This window comes from Hyperolius riggenbachi, chromosome 9 (assembly GCF_040937935.1).
Source record: "Hyperolius riggenbachi isolate aHypRig1 chromosome 9, aHypRig1.pri, whole genome shotgun sequence".
Taxonomy (NCBI): domain Eukaryota; kingdom Metazoa; phylum Chordata; class Amphibia; order Anura; family Hyperoliidae; genus Hyperolius; species Hyperolius riggenbachi.
Window position 1 is genome coordinate 256,583,320 of NC_090654.1, and position 23,671 is coordinate 256,606,990.

The window sequence follows — 23,671 nt, forward strand, 5'->3', positions numbered from 1 at the left end:
TTCTCTGCAGCCCACTTGCTCTGCTCGAGCTGGTCAAGAGCCGATTTATTTGGCTCACAATAATCACAGGGTCAGAAGCCAGCAACGGGAGAGCGGTGCAAACTAGAGACAGGTCCGTGCAGTGTGAAGTCCTTGAGCTTTTTCTTTTTACCAGAAAGTCGCTTGTCAAAGTAAACCCGGGCTGAAAGAATAATTTTATACATACCTGGGGCTTCCTCCAGGCCAAAATTACCTCCCTCACCGACCTCCTGAATCTGCTAGTAGATGCATGGTTATCTTCAACAGTCTGGGCATACTGCGCCGACTAGCGAAGATACCTTGCTTCTACTGGCAGATCCAGGAAGCAGAGGAGGATGGCGAAGGCAGCAATCAGCCTGGAAGAAGCCCCAGGTATGTTCCGTGTTTCCCCAACATAAGACTGTCTTATATTTTTCCTTCAAAATATGTGCTAGGCCTTATTTTCAGGGAGGTCTTATATTTTGTGGGTATAGGCGGCTCCGTACCGCACATGCACAAGAGTGTGTGCTTGTGCATGCTCAGTATGGAGAGGCCCGTCTTTGGGAATACTTGGGCTCCCAAAGCCTTCCAAAGCCTACTGCAGCAGTGGAGAGCAGTTTCCGACCCATTGGTCGGAAACGAACGGGGGAAGCCAGCTGTGGAACGAGGCGACCAAGAGAGGAATGGGAAGGCTCTATAGGACCCACAGATTTCCCTTTCCTAAAGTATCTGTTTTGTATTTAATTTTGGCTTCAGACTGACTCTAAGAGACACTACTCTACTACAGTGGCTGGATAGGTCTCCTATGTCAAGGCACTGATTAAGACTGTACCTATTTAGTAAGGAGTTCTTAGGCATGACTTCCCAACACTGCTACTGCCTACTGAGCACATTCTAGTGGCTGCCTCTCGAGCGCTTTGAGTCCAACGGGAGAAAAGAGCTATACAAATTGTGTGTTGTTTTTTTTTAACATCCCTCATGTTGGTGCACATGGCAGGCTGGGGCCCTGAGCTCTACCACCGCCCGGGACCCCCAAACTCCCCATGCAACACCAAGAGGGTGAGTACAGGGGAGCCCCGGTGTCCCACCACCAGGGCAATCACCTCTATGCCTCTATATTTGCTGAATGCAAAACACATAAAAGAAAATGTTCACTCCCAGCCAGCAATCTGCCATTTTATATGGTCCACAAACAGCTCATCAGCCAATCCAGTGCAATAATATTCACCCGTGTCGGCAGTACCAAATCTAGCCGGAATTGCAGAAGTTCAGCCAAATTCAGGTGAGTCTTCATAGTTACATAGTTACATAGTTACTTTGGTTGAAAAAAGACATACGTCCATCGAGTTCAACCAGTACAAAGTACAACTCCAGCCTGCTCCCTCACATATCCCTGTTGATCATAAAATCCCTGGATTAACATCATTGGCATTACCTAGTAATTGTAGCCATGGATGTCATTCAACGCAAGGAAAGCATCTAAGCCCCCTTTAAATGCAGTCGCACATAATCATAGGTTATGTCACCAGCAGGGGGCAACGTGTGCAGGTATACCTCTCTCTTTCCCCCCCTCCCTATCTAACCACTCACCTGATATCACATACTGGAAGCTGCAAAATTTAAAAGACATACATGCTGGTGCACATGGCAGGCGGGGGCCCCCGAGCTCTGCACCCGTACTCCCCCTCTTGGTGTTGTATAGGGATTTTGGGGGTCCTGGGCAGTGGCAGAGCTCGGGCCCCCGCCTGCCATGGGCACCAGCATGTGTGTTTTTAACCACTTTGTTTCCAGACCTCGTTTCCCCCTTCTGGACCAGAGCAGTTTTGACATTTTAGGTATGTCCCTATTTAATCAGCAATAGCGTTCTCTGCTTATGACACCTAAATTAACCACTTTAGGATCTCTGGTATGCCCCTTTAAACTTCACATGCAGATCAGGGGGGGTAGATATGCGCACTGTTACCTTACCGTTGTGTTCATGATCCCCACGCCATTTTCGGTCGATCCACCGTCGCAGCCCCCTCCTTCTGTGATCAGGATGTGAGAATCTTTTACTCTCAATCCCGATCACCGTTACCCGTGTCTTCAGAGAGCTTGATAATGTCACACAAGCTCTCAGAGACTCAGACCCCACACTTCCCTGTTCTTTTAATAGAAACACGGTCTTAGACAACCATCTTGTGGTCAAAAAGTAAAAATACACCTAATTATACCAGTATACTGTTTTACATAGAAAAACAAAAAAGTTTGCTTTCTTAAAACAGAAAGAATTTGCGATAATTCAGGGTGGAGTGAGCTTGAGATGTCTCCCAGGCATCACTGCTGAATATATGCAAATTAACCATTGTTACCCTTAGAAGCTAAACACACCTCCAGAACCGCTGGAATGCAATGATGTGTCAGCTTGTTAATTTGTACAGAGCCAGAGTAATCCAACATGCATACAGACTGTTTCGGATTGTTTGATCCTCATCAGTGCATGGCATGGATTCATTTGGCTCTAAGGAGTAGGGCTTGTAACACCGAGAGGTACAGACTAACCAGCAAGTTCATGGTGAACCAGAACTCATTGGAATGTGTAAGGGACTACAATGGTCCTAAAAGCCCCCTTACTAAAATGCCAAGAAAAAACAAAAAGTTTGCCTTCTTAAAAACAGAAAGAATTTGTTTTACACAGAAAGTTTTTTTTTCTTTAACCCCTTCCAACCCTGCCCCTCAGTTACAGAAATAAAACACTTGTTAAAAAAAATGAAAAAAAAATTACATCATTTCATTATTTTTTTTTTTTTACAGTTACCTTAGGGACTTTTTTTGTGCTTCAGCTACAGGACTTATATCTACGTCCTCCTGGCTTAGATGAAGTCAGAAAGGACATAGATATACTGTAGTGGTGGAAAAAGTGGTTAAATTTCTTTTTTTGCAGCTTCCAGTATGTGATATCAGGTGAGTGGTTAGATAGGGAAGGGGGCCAAAGAGAGAGATATACCTGCACGCGGTGCACCCTTCGATTATGTCAGACCGAAACCTCTCACCTGAATCTTGCTGAACTTATGCAATTCCTGCTAGATTTGGTACTGCAGACACGGGTGTATATTATTGCACTTGATTGGCTGATGAGTGGACCATATAAAATGGTGGATTGCAGGCTGAAAGTGAACATTTATTGCGTGTGGTTTTTTTTTTTTTTAAACATCTTTAACCAAATGCAAAGCACTACTGCAATAAAAAAAAAAAATAAAAAAAATAACTACAGTATATTCTGGCGTATAAGACTACTTTTTAACAGTAGTAGTATCTCCTGAAAAAATAAAATAAAATCAGGGGACGTCTTATACGCCGGGTATCATTGATGCCGGGTGATACGCCCTATCCTGTTACAGACTCTCAGATCTCGCTGCTGAGGACTGTAGTGAAGCGGCGCAGGTGCACATGTGCGAGATCTGAGAAGCAGAGAAGGAGGTAAATAAAATAGGGCGGGCCAGAAGGGGTAAAGAGGCGTGTTTTAAGGGCACACGCTATCTATTCTTCTATACCGCTCTGATAAACAGGGAGACAAGGAGAGTTGACCAATCCAACCAGTCAGTCAATCACCTGTATACTGTTATATACTGGGTACCACATACAGTACAGCACCAGTATCTGTTCATGCATAGCACAAGTATAGGATTTTTTATTATTTTTTATTTGGTGTGCGTTGGAAGAGGGGTAGTGTTATACGGCGAGTCTAACCCAAACTCTATATTTTAACTGGGAAAGTTGGGGGGTCGTCTTATACGCCCAGTCGTCTTATAGGTTGCAATAGGTTATTTTGCATAACATTTCTGCTCAATTTGTCACCCATTTGCAAGATTTCCCCAGGTTACCCAGGTCTCTGCTTTAAAAACGCAGTGAGGTTGCATATCGCATTGACACGTGTTTAGGAATCCAGCCACAGCAGGTCTGCAGCTTCTCCACCGTGTGACATCCGAGTTACCCCATAATTGTACAAAAGCTCTGTCCCTGGCTGGATGTCCTTCTTGGCTTTAAATAAAATCACCGGTGTACCATCATCCATTTCCTTCAGAGAGGGATGGAGATTGTCTCCTTTGCGCGAATGGTTGATTTTCCTGCCGTAAGTAGAAGGGATGTTGGGGTGGCAGGGACAGGGGATGGTTCTTGCATCAATAGCCAGTCTTGTGCCGTGCTCATCTTTGAAAAATAAAATGTAGCCCATTTCCTGTGATCCCATCTCATCCAAGATTTCCTTTCCTCTGGCTCTTGAGATAAGGATCCCATGGCAGTCACATACTACGTCACCTTTGCTGAAAAGTTGAGTTGCCACAAGCTTCTCGCCACCTCTTTCTCTATCCTTTACAATGGCCAACCCCTTCCAGTCTTGAGATTTTACTCTGGCCTTCCAGTCTCCAGTGTCTTTCGCATCTCCTCTGGTTTTGCCAGGTTTCCAGTTCAATAGAACGTCCTGGGAGGTGGGAACATTAATCTCCCATCTCTGTCGCTTGATGTACTCCAAAATCTGGACCTCAGTTGGCAGGCTCCTCTTGAAGTGTCCTGATGAATGAAAGATGGTCCATATTAGACATATAATATCAGAGTCTCATTTATACATGAATGTAGAATACCTGCCCCAATCCCCCCCCCCCCCCCCCCCCCCACACACACACACACAACCGATCACAAACAAACAAGTTTTTACCAATGATGTCACTTAATCTTTCTTTATACTGCCGCCTCCTCCATTTATTGTAGAAGTAATTGGCATGTTTTTCGGAAACAACTTGACAGGCATCCACTCCAGGACCGTGCTCGTTGATATCCACTGGGAAAAGGTCAAGAATAAATTTAAAATGTTTCCGTCTGTCTTCTTCTGAGTCGTCGTCGTCGTCGTCTTCATCATCATTATCATCTTCCTCCTCCACTCTATTAACAATAATACGTTTTAATAAGAGAAACATTAAGCATAACTGCTAATCTTTACATTTACTGTATTTTCAGACTACAAGATGCACCTTTTCTCCCCAGAAAGCGGGGGGGGGGGGGGGGGGGGGTTAGGGGAATCCTTGTGTCTTATAGTCCATATACAGTGAGTCCCCGACATACAATCGTTCGACAACATGTCGGGGACTCCCTGCACTGCCTCTGTGTAAATGTAATCAGCGGCTGCAGCCGTGTGCATCTCTCGCCTTATCCTGGGAGTCCCAGAGATCAGCTGCTTCTCTCACTCACCTCCTTCCCCTTAGTGCCAGTACCTTCCAGGTTCGGCACTAAGAGGGGAAGTAGTAAGCAAGAGAAGCAGCCGATTGCCACAGGCTCCCAGGATCAGGTGAGAGATGCACGGGACTGCAGCTACTAATCACATTTACACAGAAGCAGTGCAGGAGGACACAGGGAGACACGGAGCAGGACACAAAGGGGGACGGGAAGGAAGACTCAAAGGTGGACACGGGGGAGAACACAAGGGGGACAGGATGAGGACATTGACAAGATGTCCCTGGACCATGCATGCACCAGGTTTAGTATATTTTTCCCCTCTAAACCTAGGTGCGTCTTATAGTCCGGAGCTTCTTATAGTCCGAAAAATACGGTACTATACCAACCTTGAGGCAGGTGTGACCAATGCTGTAAGAAGTTTAGTTATCATATAAGCAGTATTTATGGCTTCTTGCATGGACAGCTCATCATCTTCTACTAAGGGATTTTGCAGGTAGTTTTCCACTTGCTGCTTTTCTTGTTGGCTGCATGTACTCAAGCAGCAGCGTTTGAAGATCTCTCTTGCATGTCGTCCGCTCACAACAGGAAGACTGAATCTGTGAGTCCCCCCCAAACAAAAGACAACCGAGATGTTTACACAGTACTAGGAATTTACAGTATGTACTTTACAGGTAGTCCCTGGCTAACAAATGAGAAGGGGATTGTAGGTTAGTTCTTAACCTAAATCCATTCTTAGAGTGAACCCGAGGTGATAATAAACGGATGATAAACAATTGTATTTATCCTCCTATTCCTAAAAATGACTTTAAATATAAAATAAAACCATGGGATATTTAAACATTTACAAATTAGATTAAATGTTTTGTCGTCCCTGCTCAGTGGCAGCCTATTAGGTGTCCCTGAGTGAAAATACATGAACTGTTGACTTTTTTTTTCCCTGTCTCCCTGCACTCAGAAGTTAAATTCTGACAGGAAAACTTTTATGGTTGCAATTTACTTATCACTGGATGTCTACTTTATTCCCGACAAGGTACCAACAACAAGACAAGCAATGACATTCATGCCCGAAAATTAACCCTTTCAGGCAGCAAAGTAAAACAGCCTGGTAATTTCGAGGTTTTGCCCTCTACATACACCTGTTTATCTCACGTCACATGTCGCCTTGGGTACACTTTAAGTGAATAATGTGCCATCTCTGTCCCCGTACCTTCAGTGTCCCCCTCTGTGTCACCTCTGCCTCCCACTGTCACCCTCATTCTCCTGCCCCGCCTCCTGTCCTACGTGAAATTTTCCAAAACATTTTACAATTATGATTATATTTTTTGGACTAGAAGACTCGCTGTTTCTCCCCAAAAGTGGGGAGAAAAAAAAAAAAAGTCACTGCGTCGTATAGTCCAAATTCAGGGAGTTCCTAACTTGTGAGCGCCTGCCAATACGAACCTCCAACCCACTGCAATGTCGAGGACCTCGGTACTGTGCCCAAGCAGAGGACGACACAGGGACAGAGGACACAAAGAGGCATAAAGAAGAAGGACAGAGGTGGACACAAAGGGGACAGAGGAGAACACAGGGAGACAAGAGGTACATGGGGGTATGAGGTACAAAGCAGGCATAATCCCCAAGTTGCCCCTTCACCATGTATGCATTAGGTTGAAAATATATATACCATCCCCCTGGTTTTTGCCCTCTAAACCAAGGTGCAACTTATGGTCAGGAGCGTCTTATAGTCCGAAAAATACGGCTATTGGAATGGATTTCATGTAATCTACTCAAACTTTCCAGAGGATCCTGTGACGAACATTACGGAAAGTCGTGCGCGTAAACGCCAACGATTTTCGTATGGCCCCACACAGTTACTGTCAGCCCTGGGTAGAATAAAAAAATGCCTTTCTTTGCTCTTCTTCTGAGAGCATGGCAGGAGTACAGCCCTCCCCCACATCCTGTTCAGGTCAGGAAAGAATTCACAAGTGGCCAGACCACCTGGGGAGCAGCCATTTGGTCACATAGCTCATGTTCCACCAAACCAGCTCAAACTGGTTGAACTTCAAATTTCCCTCCAAGCTTATAGCTTCACACAATGGGAACATTTACTTTATTAATAATCCAAGATGGGTTTGGCACAGAAAGACAACAAACACATTTCCTGATACCCAGAAATCAGTTCTATCACTCACATGATTTATAATTTTCTGGCTATCAGGAATCAATAGAGAGACCACTTTATCCGGCCTGCGTAGAGCAAATTCGACAGACTAGGCATGTATAGTCTCATTTAATACAGAGTCGCATGCTGCTTATGAATATGGTCTCGGATTTGCGATGCACCCACCTGGGGCGGAATTACACAAATTATTAATAATTGGTACATTCCTTGCTCCAAGTCTGTGGGTGGCAATCTGACTGCCAGGAGGCAACCCTGCCTCAAACACACCTACTTTCCAGGTAGTGACCGCCCCAAAACTCTGGTCAGTAAAAAGCGTTTGCAAGGAACTCCTCCCAGTTCTCCAAATTCCATCGACTAAGGAACGTCTATGCAGGCGCTAAGGAGAGCCAGCGCCTGCAGTGTACAAAGGACTTTTAAACTGAATGCCTACTTTTAAACTGGACTATTTTCTTCATGCTTCAAATGGACTGCTCAGCTAACTAAGTAAGAACTTTCTGATTTTATTCCTTTTATTTTTAAGCTCTGTGTTTTATATGTTAATAGGTGTATATAACTGTATGTAATGCATTTGTGTTATTAAACGTTTAAAAATCGTTTAGCGGTTATGACCTGTTGCTGAACATACACAATCGTACCTATTCTCCTGAACTCGCTACCCTGTGTTTAATAGAAGTATACACCTTTATAACCCGTATGCGAGAACCCGGCCCAGATATAACGATCTGACCCAGGTTCCTGCATACTGCTAAGGGTTAATAGAGCGTTCTCGAAGTCCTAGTAAAATTACAGTAGCGGGCTGTGTAACTCGCTTGGTGGCAGATCTTTGAATTGTATATGTGTGTGGAGTGATTCGGTTGGTATCAGAACGCTCCCTTCGCGAGTCAGTTCATCAAATTGCGAACGCGGGTTACCCTTCGTGATGAACAAATGACCGTGTAAGAGGATTTCTGACGCTGATCGATTTACCCCATCCGCAGACCGGCCTAGCGGTCTGTGACAGATCCCAGTGCTGGATCACAGGTTTGCTTTAAAATGTGTATACAGAACTCGGAACTCGCTATATACTGTAGTGTACCGTAGCAAAATGTCAATTTACCAAGTTTATAAATCGATCATCTCAAAAACCTCACGGTCAGTCTTTTTGAAAATGTTTTTGTCCACTTGTTCCCATTTTCGGGCCGATCTTTTGGCGGGTTGTCCGTAAGTCGGATGTTCATAAATCAATGACTACCTGTATAGTGGTTTGACTTTTTTTTTTTTTTTTTTAATTAAAAAGGATTTGCCCCAAATAAAAATCATACCTTCGTTGAAGTTGCTGTACGTAATTGGTTGCTTTACAGATTCTCTCTCCTCTGGATGAGAGGAAGAACCCGTTTCCACCTTGATCCGTTCGGCTTTGGAAGATCGGCCTAATCTTTGCAAAATAGGTTTCGAACCAAATCTCCTCCTCCTTTCTTAACACAATTACTGCCACTTTCTGGTCATCTGATGCAACATCATTTACTTTAATCACAACCACTGTGACAGAGTCAGCACCCACCTGGATATTAATGTGCTGCCTCTCCAGCCACTGGGTGACCTGTCAGAAAAAACAATTAGAGATTGGACGAATCCCAAATTTCTCAAATCCGAAAAGATTCTCAAATCTTTCAACTCTCGAGGTAATGAATCCTGCACATAAGAATTGTGCGATGTGTGTAAGAAAAGTAGTTAAAAGACAACTATATCAAAGTTAACTAAAGTTCTGAATGCCACATAGTTCCAGTAATTACTAGCAAATAGCAATATAAAAAGGCTTTATTTCATCTTTTCATGTTTTATGTGAAGAAAAAGACATTTACAGAGAACAGTTTTCACTGTGGGCATTACTATGGAAGACTGTGTCCAGCACATCCAGCATACAGAAACAATCTTCATTTGCAGTAATATAAAACGTGTTCAGAATAATTGAAAGCAGAAATATAGCTTCAATTGTGTGTAAATGACATCAGCTGCAGGTCTGTGTGCTTGATCCTGTGTCTCACACACAGTCTTAGTTTACAGCCAGGGAGATTTCATTCTGAATGGGGGGGGGGGGGGGGGGCGGGTGAGAAGAGAGCATCTGAGTAAGGAAAAAGTACAGGTCCTTTTTTTCAGATTCTTCTCTGTATATAAAAATTCCTCAGCGGTTTTCACTTGATCTGCGAGAAAGCAGGCAGGGCAGGGACAAACAGTAAATCATTCCTCTGAATAGTGACAAAGAAGTGTAGCTACATGGTATCGCTCTAGCCTCGACTCCAACGCAAACTGTTACAAACAGCATTTTTCACACAGGCTGTGATGAGACCTCTGAAAATCTTTCTAGTGTTGCTGGTTAAAAGCAATTTTAGGTATGTGGGGTTTTTGGATTCGCATTTGAGGAAATTTGGGATTTGTATTAACTCATAATAATCATAATATTGATTATAAAAAAAAAAAAAAAAAAAAGGGAGCTTGAAACCACCTTTCCATGGTCTGCACCAGTAAAAAGCATATTAGCAGGGAGTAACACTTACGGTCATGGCATGGAGAACAGCTGGACGGTGAAGATAGTGTAAGATTAGAAGGGCTTGTAAGTAATAAACGAAAAAAATGAGATCAGTTTCAAGCAGTTCTTCTCCAGAGTTAGCCCTATGTACTAGGTCAAGGATATAGGGCTTCTCTCTAAGCAGGACCTGCTGGCATTCCTCCGGGTTCGAGGGCTTCAATCTGTAAAGAGAAATTAACCAGATGGCTTCAGACTTAATTGAGCAGCTCAGACATTTCTTAGAAGGCATTAACATTGAATAATAGAAACATTAGACCGCTGTTGGAGACTTGTGTGGAGAAGAGGGCACTATTGAGCACATTTTTTGGTTTTGTCCACAGGTAAAGGTTTTCCAGTAGTCAGTACGATCGCCAATCTATAAGGTTATTTTGAAACCTATCCCTTTGGACCCCTGGATCTATCTAATGGAAAAACTGAAAGGGACGTTGAGATCCCATACCCAAAGGATATGTATCCTGACTGCAGCTTGGCTATCAATAGCTGCCTTCCGAAAAAAAGATCTGCTCCAAGAGTGGAAGACATTCATAGAGTTACATGGGTGAGAGCAATGGAGCATTTACCATACATACGCCAAATTTTTTAGAAGGGAAAAAAAAAAAAAAAAAAAGTTTGTGTGGGATGTCTGCTTATATGAGTCATGTGTGGGGTTGTGTGGGTATAGTTGCCTCTCCTTGTTCCTGGCCGTGTCTCCCATGCAGATCTGCTTGCTAGATGTCCAGGTTTCTCATCTCAAGGAGTCGCTTCTTGTTCCCCTTGCAGTTCTCTACTCGGCCATTAGATGTTAGCGCGAGTATAAATCTGCAAGGGAGACAGGAAGATGGCTGCCCGCAGACCAGAAGACATTGCAGCCTGGATCTCTAGCAAGCACAGAGCTGCAAGGGAGATGGGAAGATGGCCGATGAGGAGAGGTAGGTATATGTACACATCACATACACTGCATAATATACATGCACTCTCAAGCATGCACCACATACAGAGGGGAGGCACTCTGCCCCACATACAGGGAGGTGAAAGGTCGGCTTATCCACAGGTTACACATGATTATGGTGTTTCAAGGGCAAAAGTTGGGGTGCCAGCTTATACACAAGTATATATACAGTAACCTCTTTGGTCCATGAGAAAGAGGACCCATTTAGGAAAGTCTGGGACTTCTGGGATGTGAATTAGGAGTAGGGTGAGGGGGAAGGAAGTGCTCTGTAAGTATAGAGGGTTAAGACCTTCTGTAGAGCAGGCTGCTAGCGAGTATTATTGGAGAGGTTATGGAGCCTGCGCTTAAAGAGACACTGTAACCTCAAAAAGATCCCCTGGGGGGTACTCACCTCGGGTGGGGGAAGCCTCCGGATCCTAATGAGGCTTCCCACGCCGTCCTCTGTCCCACGGGGGTCTCGCCGCAGCCCTCCGAACAGCCGGCGACTGTGCCGACTGTCAGTTCAATATTTACCTTTGCTGGCTCCAGCGGGGGCGCTGTGGCGACTTTCGGCACGGAAATAGACGGAAATACCCGATCTCCGTCGGGTCCGCTCTACTGCGCAGGCGCCGGAAACTTGCGCCTGCGCAGTAGAGCAGACCCGACGGCGATCGGGTATTTCCACCTACTTTGGCGCCGACAGCCGTCAGAGCGCCTGCGCAGGAGCCAGGAAGGTAAATATTACGTCACCGCTGCACGGAGGGGTGCAGCGAGACCCCTGACGGATGGAGGACGGCGTGGGAAGCCTCATTAGGATCCGGAGGCTTCCCCCACCCGAGGTGAGTAACCCCCAGGGGCCGTTTTGTCGTTACAGTTCCTCTTTAAGATATTAGTACGGAATATGTTACATGTTGTACAGCATCTATACACATTCCTGCACTGTGTGTTTTTTTTTTATCCCATTTTGGTTAGATACATTCTTTTATCATTTAATTGACAGTATATTATATTTGATACTAGTTGATGGCCAGGCGTTGTATGTATTTGGCTGGTGTTGGCTTCGCCCACTTTACTAACCTTAACACATGTTGGATTTTAAGTAGGATATGCTTGAATTCTGAGCCCTCCGTTACTTTAGATAACTGGTTTTAGGAAAAAGACTTGCTCTGCAGAGTGTCTCTCTATACATGACAGACATTTGGAGGAATTACAGTTCTGAGGTTTAGAAGAACTCTCGTTTGTCTTTTACAAGGCCGTAGAAGAGATATCCAGTGCCTATGCCAGACTAGCTGACGGCAAGCACCAGAAAACATGAGCCATTGTTATGAAAACATTCTCACTGTACATGAACCATTTGGAGACCGTCTGGTAACCCCCCTTAAGGACCTGGCATTTTACATGCGTGGGGGTGCGTGGGGGGGGGGCAGTGTCAGGCAGCCGGATCTCTGCTGGGGCTTGCTGGGTTGTTTCCCCCCTGTAGCCAGATGTCCCCCCTTTAGTCAGCAGCCGTTATTTACGTCCCAGGCTCTAGCTATGAGCCGCTGTGGACCCCTATGCTCTGGCCGGCATCCCAGCTCATACTGACACTAAGTTCCGGGGCGCGGCTTGATGAAGTCATCATGCCAGGACCCGGCACTTACGACAGAGCATGCAGGGATGTCGGCCAGAGCAGAGGGGAGCGCTGATTCGCCGGGGGAACGTGGTGAGTGGATCCTCTTCTTTCCTCCCCTACCGCCTCATCAGTAACAGGGATCACTACAATCCACTGGTGATCTTAGTGATCACGTGATCAGGAGCCGTATGCGATGGCTCCTGGTCAGTGAGGGGAGATGTCCGCTGTCATATGACAGTTTAATCTCCCCTCTCGGGTGCGCACGATTGTGGCGGCGTGGGTCGTTTACTGCGACGTAGAGTCTGTGTCCAGTCAAAGCGGCAGCACCACCTGCAGGAGGCCGCAATAGCAGCATAGGGGGCGATATACAGGCTGGGAACGCGAACAATCACTCGCATTCCCATGCCTGTCGGCCGTTGACGGCCAAACCGGAAGTGTTCGCCGGCGGGTCCTGGACCATCGGAGCGGGGCTGCGAGGGCACCGATCGGCTGCAGGGGGCTGAGGGAAGCCCCAGGTGAGTTAATCTCTTTTTTTACTTGCCTTTAGGTTCACTTTCAAACTCCGAAGACGTCTAATCAGTTCTATCTCCTTTGCTGCAGTTATCACAAGTTCTGTGATATGGTGCCGAACAAAGGAGTAGTGTTGTTGCCCATAGCAACCAATATTTATTACAAACACACAATTACTTAACCTCCTTGGCGGTCTGATTCTTTCCAGATTTTAGGGTCTAAAAGCGGTGCAATTTTTTTTCACTCTTTCAGACCCTAAAACCTGAAAAAAATCATTCTGGCAGGGAGATCTGCAGCAAAAAAAAAAAAAAATGTACCTTCCTGGGCTCCTGTGCTGCAGTTTTCTCTTTGCCCACAAGATGGCGCTAATATACATATAAACGAACTCTATATTTCTCTAATATAGAGAAGTTCGTTTTCAATATTAGCCCCGCCCCCGATGACGTCACGCTGCCACCACTGCTCTGCTGCCACCACGGCTGCGCTGCTCCAACTGGCTGCCGGGTCCCCGGAAGAATAGCGGGGACGTGGGGGATCCCGGCGGCCAGGGAAAGACCCCACACTGCCGGAGAGAGAGGCTGGAGTCCCGCTGCACAGCGAGATCGCGTGTGGGACTCCACAACTTCAGGTAAAGTGCTGCACTCCCTACCCCGACCTGAGCTCGGGATCACCGCTAATAGCTTGTTTTTTCTACCCCGAGCTCAGGTCGGGAAAACCGGCAAGGAGGTTAAAGGAATACTATCGATTCACATATTTTTTTTCAATTGACACAGGAATTGTTTGGGAAGTGCTGCTAAGTACTGGTGTATACATTTTAGTAGCAACTTCTTTGTTTACTGTTATCAATATACATTCAAACTTTACCAACGCCAAAACTGACGGCTGACTGAGCCATGAGGAGAGGGGAAATTCCCCTTACACTTGGTCAGTTATCTCTATGTGTAGCTCTGTGTCTGACAGAGAAGAGAGCTCCCAACAGCTGAAGCTCCTGTATCCTGTGTTTCTGACTGAAGTGTCTGAAGAGAGCAGAGGAAATGTAACTAATTGGCACAGCTTTTTCATACGGTTTTCGCTTTCAGAGTTTGATATGTTTGATATTTGCTTTCTGTAGTCTGATATGCAACTCTGGCTGTGCATTGAAGCAGACCCCCCTTCTGCAATTGATTTGTCCCAATATAGCTAAATCCTACCCTCAAATTACAGCTTTTGCCTCTGATATTTAACATGAAAAGTAGGAAAATGTTTACACGGCTACTTAGACATTATTTGCACACTGTCATTTTAGAACACTTTGATATCGATAGTATTCCTTTAATGACCTAGTTTGAAAGCTTTGCGGTCTTTGGCATCAATCATTTGCACTGACATGAAAAAAATCCGACTAGCTGTGGCTCCACCTCATTTTCTGACTTTGAACCCCAGTCACCCTATGACCAACTGTACCAGGTTTGAGGCTTGTGCCATTAACAGTGAGAGAATGGCAGCTATTAAAAATATTCCCTTTGAAAATCAATAGGTGAATTTGATTGGGTTTTGTAGGCTCCACCCACTTTTCTGAATATTAATCCCTGTCACCCAGTGACCAACTGTGCAAAGTTTGAGAACCCAGTCATTGACAGTAAGAATGGCTGCAGTTTACATTTTCCCAGTGAAATTTGTATTCGTCTCCACCCACGTTTTGGTTATGGGGATAAAAAAAAAGTATCCTATAGGTTATTCCAGGTAATGTACTATGTGTGTGCCAATTTCATTCAAATCCATTCAGCCATTGTTGCGTGACTGAGCAACAAACATCCAAACTTTTTTTATAATATTAGTAGGATAATGGATATCGCTGGTATGGTCTTTTTCCTCTTTTCTGTCAAAAAAAACAAAAAAACAAAACACTTTTAGTACCCACAGTGTGGGATGTAACAGAGGAATTAAAGCACCTCATGTCTCTGGAACATTTAGACACTACAATTAACATAGAAAAAAAAAAGTACAAGGAAATTCTTCAGATGGAAACCCTTCATAATACACACATTCTCCGCAAGTGGTATAATCAAAGGACAAATATCTTGTACCTGGAGTAGACTTGAAGTGGTCTAAAACAGATATGGGAACAGAACAAACTTTTCTGTAGCGAACCTAGACTAATAGAGAGCTAGTGGGGAGGGGGGAGGAGGTGAACATTTGTATGATCTGCTGGACATAAAATTCAAATAAAATATGTCTGGGAGAAAAAAAAAAAAAAAACGAAAAAAATTACTTACGATAACGTCTTTTGAAGGAGTAAGAAGGACAGCAGTATAAGTAGACAACAGCCACAGAATTACCTCAGTTAATATAAAAAGATGACTCGGACACCAAATGATGCTCAAAATAAAAACCCCTTGCCGACCACGGCAAGCCGATGGGCGTGGAGGCAGTCCCAGGACCGCCTAACGCCGTTTGGTGTAAGGTCCTGCAGGCCTGTTTTGCAGGAGATGACGCGCATCCCTGCTTGGATGGTGGTATATCATAGAGGCGATCGCCTCTAGGAGAACATAGTACAGCGCTGCAATCTAAGGCAGCGCTGTACCAGGGACACCCCCTTGGGATACAGGAGAGCGATTGGCATCTGATCGCCGTGATTGGCTGGCTGGAAGGAGGGAGGCATTTAAAAAAAAAAAAAAAAAAAAAAAAAAAAAAAAAAGTGTACAATTTATTAAAGAATGGAGCAAATAAATATTTTAAAAAATTAAAAATAAACATTGGTGAAGCGATCAGACCTCACCAATAGAAAGATCTGTTGGTGGGCAGAAAAAGGGGGGGGGGGGAAATCACTTGTGTGCCGAGTTGTGCGGCCCTGCAGCGAGGCCTTAAAGCTGCAGAGGCCAATTTAGCAAAAAATGGCCTGGTCTTTGGGGGGGGGGGGGGGGGGTTTAACACTGCAGTCCTCAAGTGGTTAAACCACACAAGGATGGGTCATGGGGGTGCTGTCCTGACTCATGGAAGATACATTACCGTAAGTAATTTTGGTCTTTCCCAGGACGTCAATCAGGACAGCACCCCTCCTTGACATGATAAACAAGATATGTTTTATGGTGAGACAACTTGCAAAACTTTTCTGCCGGAACATCAGCACTTGACAACACAAGTCTAGAATGCTTCACGAATGCGTTGTGGCTGAACCAGGAAGCTGCTCCGCAAATCTGTTCAAAGCAAGGCTCCTGCCCTTCTTTGCCCATGACATTGAAACCCTTCCAGTAGAATGTGCTCTGACTGAAGAGGACTGTCTCCCCTGCAATTGGTAGGCTGAGGAAATAGCCCGTCCTACACATTATGTTAAGGTACTCTTGGAAGCTTGATTACCTCTGAACTTTCCCGCAACAGAACCAGCATAGCATCTGTTTTCCTCCAACATCCAGACAATGAAGGCATTGTCACAAAAGAAGGGAAGATACTCTTCCTTCCTAAAGTGGTCTCCAAATTTCCATAGGTCGCAGGAAATTTAACATCCAAAAGTAATGTAATTCTATCCTTCTACATCATGCAATTTGGCTTTTTATTCGAAAGAACCTGTAGTTCACCTACTCTTCTCGGAGTGATGTCTGGAAGACAGACTGTTTTCAAAGATAAGAATTTATGCAAAATCTGTTCCAAAGGTCCAAACATAGGATCACACATGGCTTGTAGCATGGTGTTTAAATCCAAGGAAGAAAAACTCTAGACCTCACTACTGGTCGCAATCCTTTCAATGTTTGGGGGGGGGGGGGGGGGAAAGGTACAACATATTCCTTCTGGGCCAAATTTCCTTTCGAGAAAAAACACTTCGTATAAACAGATTGAAGGTTCAAATATCTGCTCCAAGACCCTTCTGAAACCCACACTGCTGAAGTTTTAGGACAGAAGCAGATAGGTATTCAACAATCTTTCCGCACACAAATTACCATAAATTCTCCAAGTTTTATGGTATATTTGCCTAGTATCTTTCTTCCTACTTTGTATTAGCGTCTCAGGATGTCGGTCTGAAAACCCGTTTGCTTTTGGAAGTCTCAAATCTGAAAGATCAAGTCGATTAAGATTCGGATGGAATGCTGGACACCAACAGTAAACCTGGACGATCCGGAAACACTATCCCAATCTAGTTTTGCTAAAGTCTGTAACATGAACCAAGGTCTTTTTGGCCATAATAAGAGGTAATAAAGATTACTTGAGCATGATCTTGTAGAATCTTGTTCAGTACTCCTGGCAACAGGGATATGGAAGGAAACCCGTATAACAGTCGAGATCCCTAGTTCATTAAAAAGGCATGCAGAACTGACCTGTTGAGATAACCGGCCAGGCGATTTGATGTTTCCTTCAGAAAAACCGCCTACAGAGAACAGAGATTGGCTTCAGACCAGAATAGAATTCTAGCAGTCTGTGACCATAAGAGATGACGTCTCACTCCCCTTGCCGGTTTTTACGGGATACCACAATGCTGTAAGTACAGTCACTTGAAAATATCTTAACTGAATGCTGAAGTGTTGCAAAGCTCTCCAGACTGCTTCCAGCTCCCTGCTGTTTGAAAACTTTCTTAACCCTGTTAGACCAAGGACCTTGAGCTGGAAGAAGATCTAAATGCACTCCCCATCCCCAAGAGCTCGCATGCATTGTAAGGATATTTTTGCATGGATAAGTCCAGAGACCATCTTCGAAGAGACCTGCATGATCCTGCCAACACATGAGAAACCTTTTTTCTGTGTGGAATGGTCAGTCAATTGTCTAGAGACCTGACACGTCTGTTCCAATATCTGAGTATCCACATTTGTAAGTAGATGCTCGCAGCAAAGATAGCCAGGGACAGGTGTAGCCAGTAGTAAATGTTATCACAGGCAGCGCTACTTCAAACAATAGTCACCAAAGTCTTTGCTACACCAGGTCCTATGAGTTCGCTGTGGGGGTATAAAAAAAAAAAAATTAAAAAAAATCAGCAGAGCCAGTACGCGTGACGTCAGCACGCTTGGGAACGGTGCACGGAGGAAAGCCCGAGGAGTGTGGGAACTTTCACAGTGCGGGACGCCGCCCGAGAGATGGCCACAAGTCCATGAGGGCCCTAGGATCACCGCTCAGATATGCCTATACTACTTTTGTAGCTTGTAAGTAGGAGATTGGCGCGTCAGTTGTCAAAACTTACTGCACAATGAAGTTTTTTTTATTGTGTTTTTTTTCTGAAGTTTTATGAATATTAAAAAAGGTTTATATTTGCTGATTGGTGTGATTCACTGAGAAACCTAGTGGAACACCATATTGAGCCTGAGACCCACCTGAAAGACGAGGTGGCCTACCTCCGGTGAGCCCCTTTGATGTTGGTGGTGGTTTCACGAGTGCTGGCACGGTTTGCACCTGCATGGGTCCAGATCCAGTCAATGGGCCTGTTTCCACCATAAAACAGAATTTGTGTACAGCAAAGCCATCAGAATTCGCACACAGGCCTGGTGCACACCAAAAACCGCTAGCAGATTGGCAAAATGCTAGCAGATTTTGAAACGCTTTTTCTTCTTTTTCTGTAGCGTTTCAGCTAGCATTTTGCGGTTTTGTGCGTTTTTGGTGTAGTAGATTTCATGTATTGTTACAGTAAAGCTGTTACTGAACAGCTACTGTAACAAAAACCGCCTGGCAAACCGCTCTGAAGTGCCGTTTTTCAGAGCAGTTTGCGTTTTTCCTATACTTAAAGAGACTCTGTAACATCAAAAAGATCCCCTGGGGGGTACTCACCTCGGGTGGGGGAAGCCTCCGGATCCTAATAAGGCTTCCCACGCCGTCCTCTGTCCCACGGGGGTCTCGCTGCAGCCCTCCGAACAGCCGGCGACAGACCCGACTGTCAGTTCAATATTTACCTTTGCTGGCTCCAGCGGGGGCGCTGTGGCTGCTTTCGGCTCCGAACTACACGGAAATACCCGATCTCAGTCGGGTCCACTCTACTGCGCAGGCGCCGGAAACTTGCGCCTGCGCAGTAGAGCAGACCCGACGGCGATCGGGCATTTCCGCCTACTTCGGAGCTGACAGCCGTCAGAGCGCCTGTGCAGGAGACGGGAAGGTAAATATTGACGTCATCTTTCTCGGAGGGCTGCAGCGAGACCCCTGAGGGACAGAGGACGGCGTGGGAAGCCTCATTAGGATCCGGAGGCTTCCCCCACCCGAGGTGAGTACCCCCCAGGGGATCTTTTGACGTTACAGATCCTCTTTACATTGAGGCAGAAACGCCTCCGCAATCCAAAATCTGCAGCAGCCCGGGAGTATGCGTTTCTGCAAAACGCCTCCCGCTCTGGTGTGCACCAGCCCATTGAAATACATTACCTAGCGGATCCGCACCCGCAAGCAGATCGCAAACCGCAGCCGAAACGCTCTGGTGTGCACTAGGCCACAGAGTCTGCGATTCGCATGTAATGAATAGGAAATTCGCCTGCATGTTCGCCATGCGGTTTACCATGCGAATTCACGTGCATTTACACCTAGAATTTCAATTAAAAAAAGCACACAGGCACTTACACGTTTGTAAAATATTTGGAAAATTATGAGAATTCGCCACAATTTTGCATTAAAATTTGCATTAATTTATATGTGAATTCGCATATGACTTCATGTGCGCGGTTTCCGCTACAAATTTACAATGCATTTGTGGAAACGTAGCCTAAAGTTCTGGCTCTAGCGGTATACTTAACCTTAACATCCATTGCATCTGTTAGATAATTAGCTGCATTAAAAAGGATTCAGAAAATCATTAAAGAGAATCTGTGCTGTGAAAATTTTGCATAAATAAACGTACCAGCCTGTTTGTTGTCTTCTCCTAGCCCCCTCTGTGACATTTTCAGCACTCCCCGCTGCTTCCTTGGTGATAAAATCACCGTTTTATTCAATTTTTTTCGTAAACAATAAAGATTGCTGCCAAACAGGAAATACATCATCAGAGCAGGTGCCCATTTGCAGTGGCTCCTCTCTAGCCTGACTTGACTGCTGGAATGGTACTGCCACTTGTTGCCTTAGCTGTTTGTCTGGGCTTTGAAATGATCTTTTTGCACTCCCAGCGGTTAACAAGGTCACAGCTCCATGAGCTGCAGACACGCTGGTTGTGAGCGGAGACCTTGTCTATGACTCATGCACACAGCACACACACACACACACAGCCTGCAGGGGGCGTGGAGTGGGTGTGCATAACCTCTCCCTATCACAGCAGAGGCAGTGCATTCCTCCCTGGGTCAACAAAGCTTGACAAAAAGGAAAGAAAATTAGATATATTAGACACAGTGCAACTAGAATAGGCTGCAGTAATCCAGACCACATTAGAACAGGTATAAGAACTTATAGGATAGAAGAAATAAGGGCCCGTTTCCACTTGTGCGGTGCGATTCGCCGCGGTAAAAATTTGCATGCGGATGCAAATATCACATGCGGGTGTATGCAAATTTTTCATGCGAATTCGCATGAATGACGCTGTATGCGAATTTAACCATGGCAGTGCCTGTGTGCTTTTCCATCGATTTCATGCGAATTCGTATGCGGTATGCAAATTCTGATGGCTCTGCCATGCGAATTTTTACCACGGACGAAAACGCTCAGAAATCCTGACAAGTGGAAACAGTCCCATCCACTTGTATTGGCTATGCGAATTCACATGCGGCAAACGCATACGAATTCGCGATAGTGGAAACGGGCCCTAAGGCTAAACATTTTTGTACAGAGTCTCTTAACCAGCCTGGCGTTCTATTAAGATCAGAAGTAACAAGAAAGGCCGCGATGAGCGGCCCTTCTTATTTTGCTTTCCTGGTCGCCATGCTGACGAGCGGAGTGACGTCATGGACGTCAGCCGACGTCCTGACGTCACCCGCCTCCGATCCAGCCCTTAGCGCTGGCCGGAACGGTTTGGTCCGGCTGCGCTTGGCTCGGGCGGCTGGGGGGACCCTCTTTCACCGCTGCACATCGACGCGCTGTGGCGGCGATCAGGTAGCACACGCGGCTGGCAAAGTGTGCTCCTTTTTATTTGATCAAAATCGGCCCAGCAGGGCCTGAGCGGCAGCCTCCGGCGGTAATGGACGAGCTGAGCTCGTCCATACCGCCCGGCTGGTTAAAGGGAACCTTAACTGAACGGGGGGTAAAGAGTTTCACTTACCTGGGGCTATTACCAGTCCCCTGCAGCAGTCCTGTGCCCTCGGAGCCGCTCTGGAATCCTCCAGTCCTCCGCTGTCAGTTTCGTTTTTGAGGACTCACCAGTCGGCCGGCCGCCATGCGTATTATTGGACGCATTCCATACTGCAATTAGTGCTGTTGTGGACCGCAACGCAAACAAAAATACGCGTTGCTACATATCTACGCGTGCGGAATGCGGTAACGCGTATTTTTGCCACAGCGCTAATTGCAGTAGGGAAAGCGTCCAATAATACGCATGGCGGCCAGCCGACTGGTGAGTCGTCCAAAATGAAACTAAGTGACCCTTTAAGGACATTTGTCGCGAAAATCTTAAAATTTAAAATACATGTCAACACATACAAATAAGAAGTAAGTTTCTACCGTGGTTAAATGAGCCACAAATTACTTTTCCCCTATGTTGCTGTCACTTACAGTGGGTTGTAGAAATCCGACATAACCGACAGATTTTGGACTAGCCCATCTTCTCATGGGGGGGGGGGTTCTAAGAGTTTTCTTTATTTTTAAAAAGCACATAGTGAATGGCAGTTGCTCTATCCAACTGCCACAAAAGTGTATAATGAGCAGGGAGGCTGGGCAGCACAATTGTATAAATCATTTTCAGGGAATGTCTTTATAAAGAATAAAGGCAATGCTGAGAATCCCCCATGAAGAGATGGACTAACCCAAAACCTGTCGGTAATGTCAGATTTGTACTGCCTACTGCATGTGACGACAACAGAGGATAAGTGTCAATTACGGCTAATTTTACTCTGGAAAAAATGTACTTTTTATTTGTATGTATTTTAAGATTTTAACGAGTACCGAGTATAAATATTTAAAATAAACACATGAGGTAACTTCAAATGAACATTATTACATAGTTACCTTGCCATCAGTTCCTCTCCGAAGCTCACCATTTTCTTCTGACAATCCCTTCCAGTTCTGACAATATTTTGTCAGATCTGGAATATTTCAGTTGCTGTCAATAAAATATCAGTTGCTGTCAGTTATAGCGGAGAGGAAAACTGATGTACCAGGTAATGTCTATGTTTCCCTATGGCTCAAGTGGGCGATGTTACAGTTTAACTGTGTGCTGACCAGAAAGTTGTTATGGGTAATGGCCATTTTCAGAATGGAGGACGGAAAATTCCTTTGATCACAGTGAACAAACAGGACGCGGGACAGGAGAGACACTGAGGAGTAAACTACATGGAAGGTAAGTATGACTTGTGTATGCTTATTTTGACTTTTAATTTTCAGTTCAGGTTTTCTTTAACCTGCCTGGCGTTCTATTAAGATCGCCAGGCTGGCGACCGGACGTTTTTTTTTTAAATTAAAAAAAAAAAAAAAAAAAAAAAAAATACTTCATGCAGCCAACTGAAAGTTGGCTGCATGAAAGTCCACTAGAGGGTGCTCCTAATCCGCAATTCTGATCAGAAGTAACAAGAAGGGCCGCGATGAGCTTTCCTCGTCGCCATGGCAATGAGTGGAGTGACGACGTCAGCCGCCTCCGATCCAGCCCTTAGTGCTGGCCGGAACTGTTTGGTCCGGCTGCGCTGGGCTCGGGCGGCTGGGGGGACCCTCTTTCGCCGCTGCACGTGCTGCGGCGGCGATCGGGTAGCACACGCGGCTGGCAAAGTGCCGGCTGCGTGTGCTCCTTTTTATTTCGTCTAAATCGGCCCAGTAGGGCCAGAGCGGCACCCTCCGGCGTCTCTGGACAAGCTCAGCTCGTCCAGAACGCTCAGCAGGTTAAGGATCCCTTCTTTGGGAACACCTGAAGCAATCTTGTTCTGAGTGTCAGGGCCTATTTCCACTACACGTGAATTCGCAATGCGAATTTCCACATCCAAAATGCAACACGTTTGTGAATGCAGCCATTTCCATTCAATGTGAATTTCTAGACGCGATGCAGAAAAACCTACATAGTATGCTTCATCTTTTTGCATTCCGCAGCAATCTGGATGTAAATTGCAGGTAATGTAAGTCAGTGGGGCTGCGTATATATGCGTTCCGAATGCAAATGTACCCAGCATGCGTTTTTAAATTCGCAATGCCCCAAAAAAAACAACTTTTCAGAGACCAACCAGTATTGGAAGGGATGAGGAAGAAGGTATATCATCAAATGGAACCATAAGGTACACTCAGAGTAGGCATAGTAGGGGATGAAGAGGCAATAGCAAAATCCTTAGTTTAATAGCTGTGGACATTTCATTACGCATCCAACTCATTGAGTCCTTGAATATGTAACGGAGGACTCATCCTAAACCACCTGCAGCAATTAAGAAGCTATTAGCCTCAATCAATACACATGGAAAGCAAACTAAATCAAACAGGATACTTGCCAGAGAGGGATCAGAACCAGTCTCCACAACTGCAGTGGAGAAAGGCCGGGGGCGTCCTCCATGTTCTCAGAAACATATGGAACAGGTTGCAGAAGTCTGCACATAAATTAGAATTTTAAAATACCTGCAACTGGCGAATATTACCGCGGCCAACTACCTCTAATCTTCCGCTCAGCCATAATCCAGTACGCATACAGACGCCAATGCGTCCGCTTTCCTGGTCGCATGGGAT

The 23,671-nt window shown here is 45.4% G+C and overlaps 1 protein-coding gene across 2 annotated transcripts in view; it reads right to left on the reverse strand.

Moving 5' to 3' along the window:
• Positions 1-3,120: 3,120 nt before the first annotated feature.
• LOC137532031 (uncharacterized) overlaps positions 3,121-23,671 on the reverse strand; it is a 41,517-nt gene continuing 20,966 nt past the window's right edge. For both annotated transcript variants that reach the window (XM_068252124.1, XM_068252123.1), the window contains 5 exons: positions 9,904-10,096; positions 8,671-8,948; positions 5,592-5,801; positions 4,691-4,914; positions 3,121-4,545 (listed from right to left, as the gene is read on the reverse strand). In XM_068252124.1, coding sequence (XP_068108225.1) covers positions 3,914-4,545; positions 4,691-4,914; positions 5,592-5,801; positions 8,671-8,948; positions 9,904-10,096 — 1,537 coding nt within the window. In that variant the 3' untranslated portion in view covers positions 3,121-3,913. The remainder of the gene's footprint in view (positions 4,546-4,690; positions 4,915-5,591; positions 5,802-8,670; positions 8,949-9,903; positions 10,097-23,671) is intronic.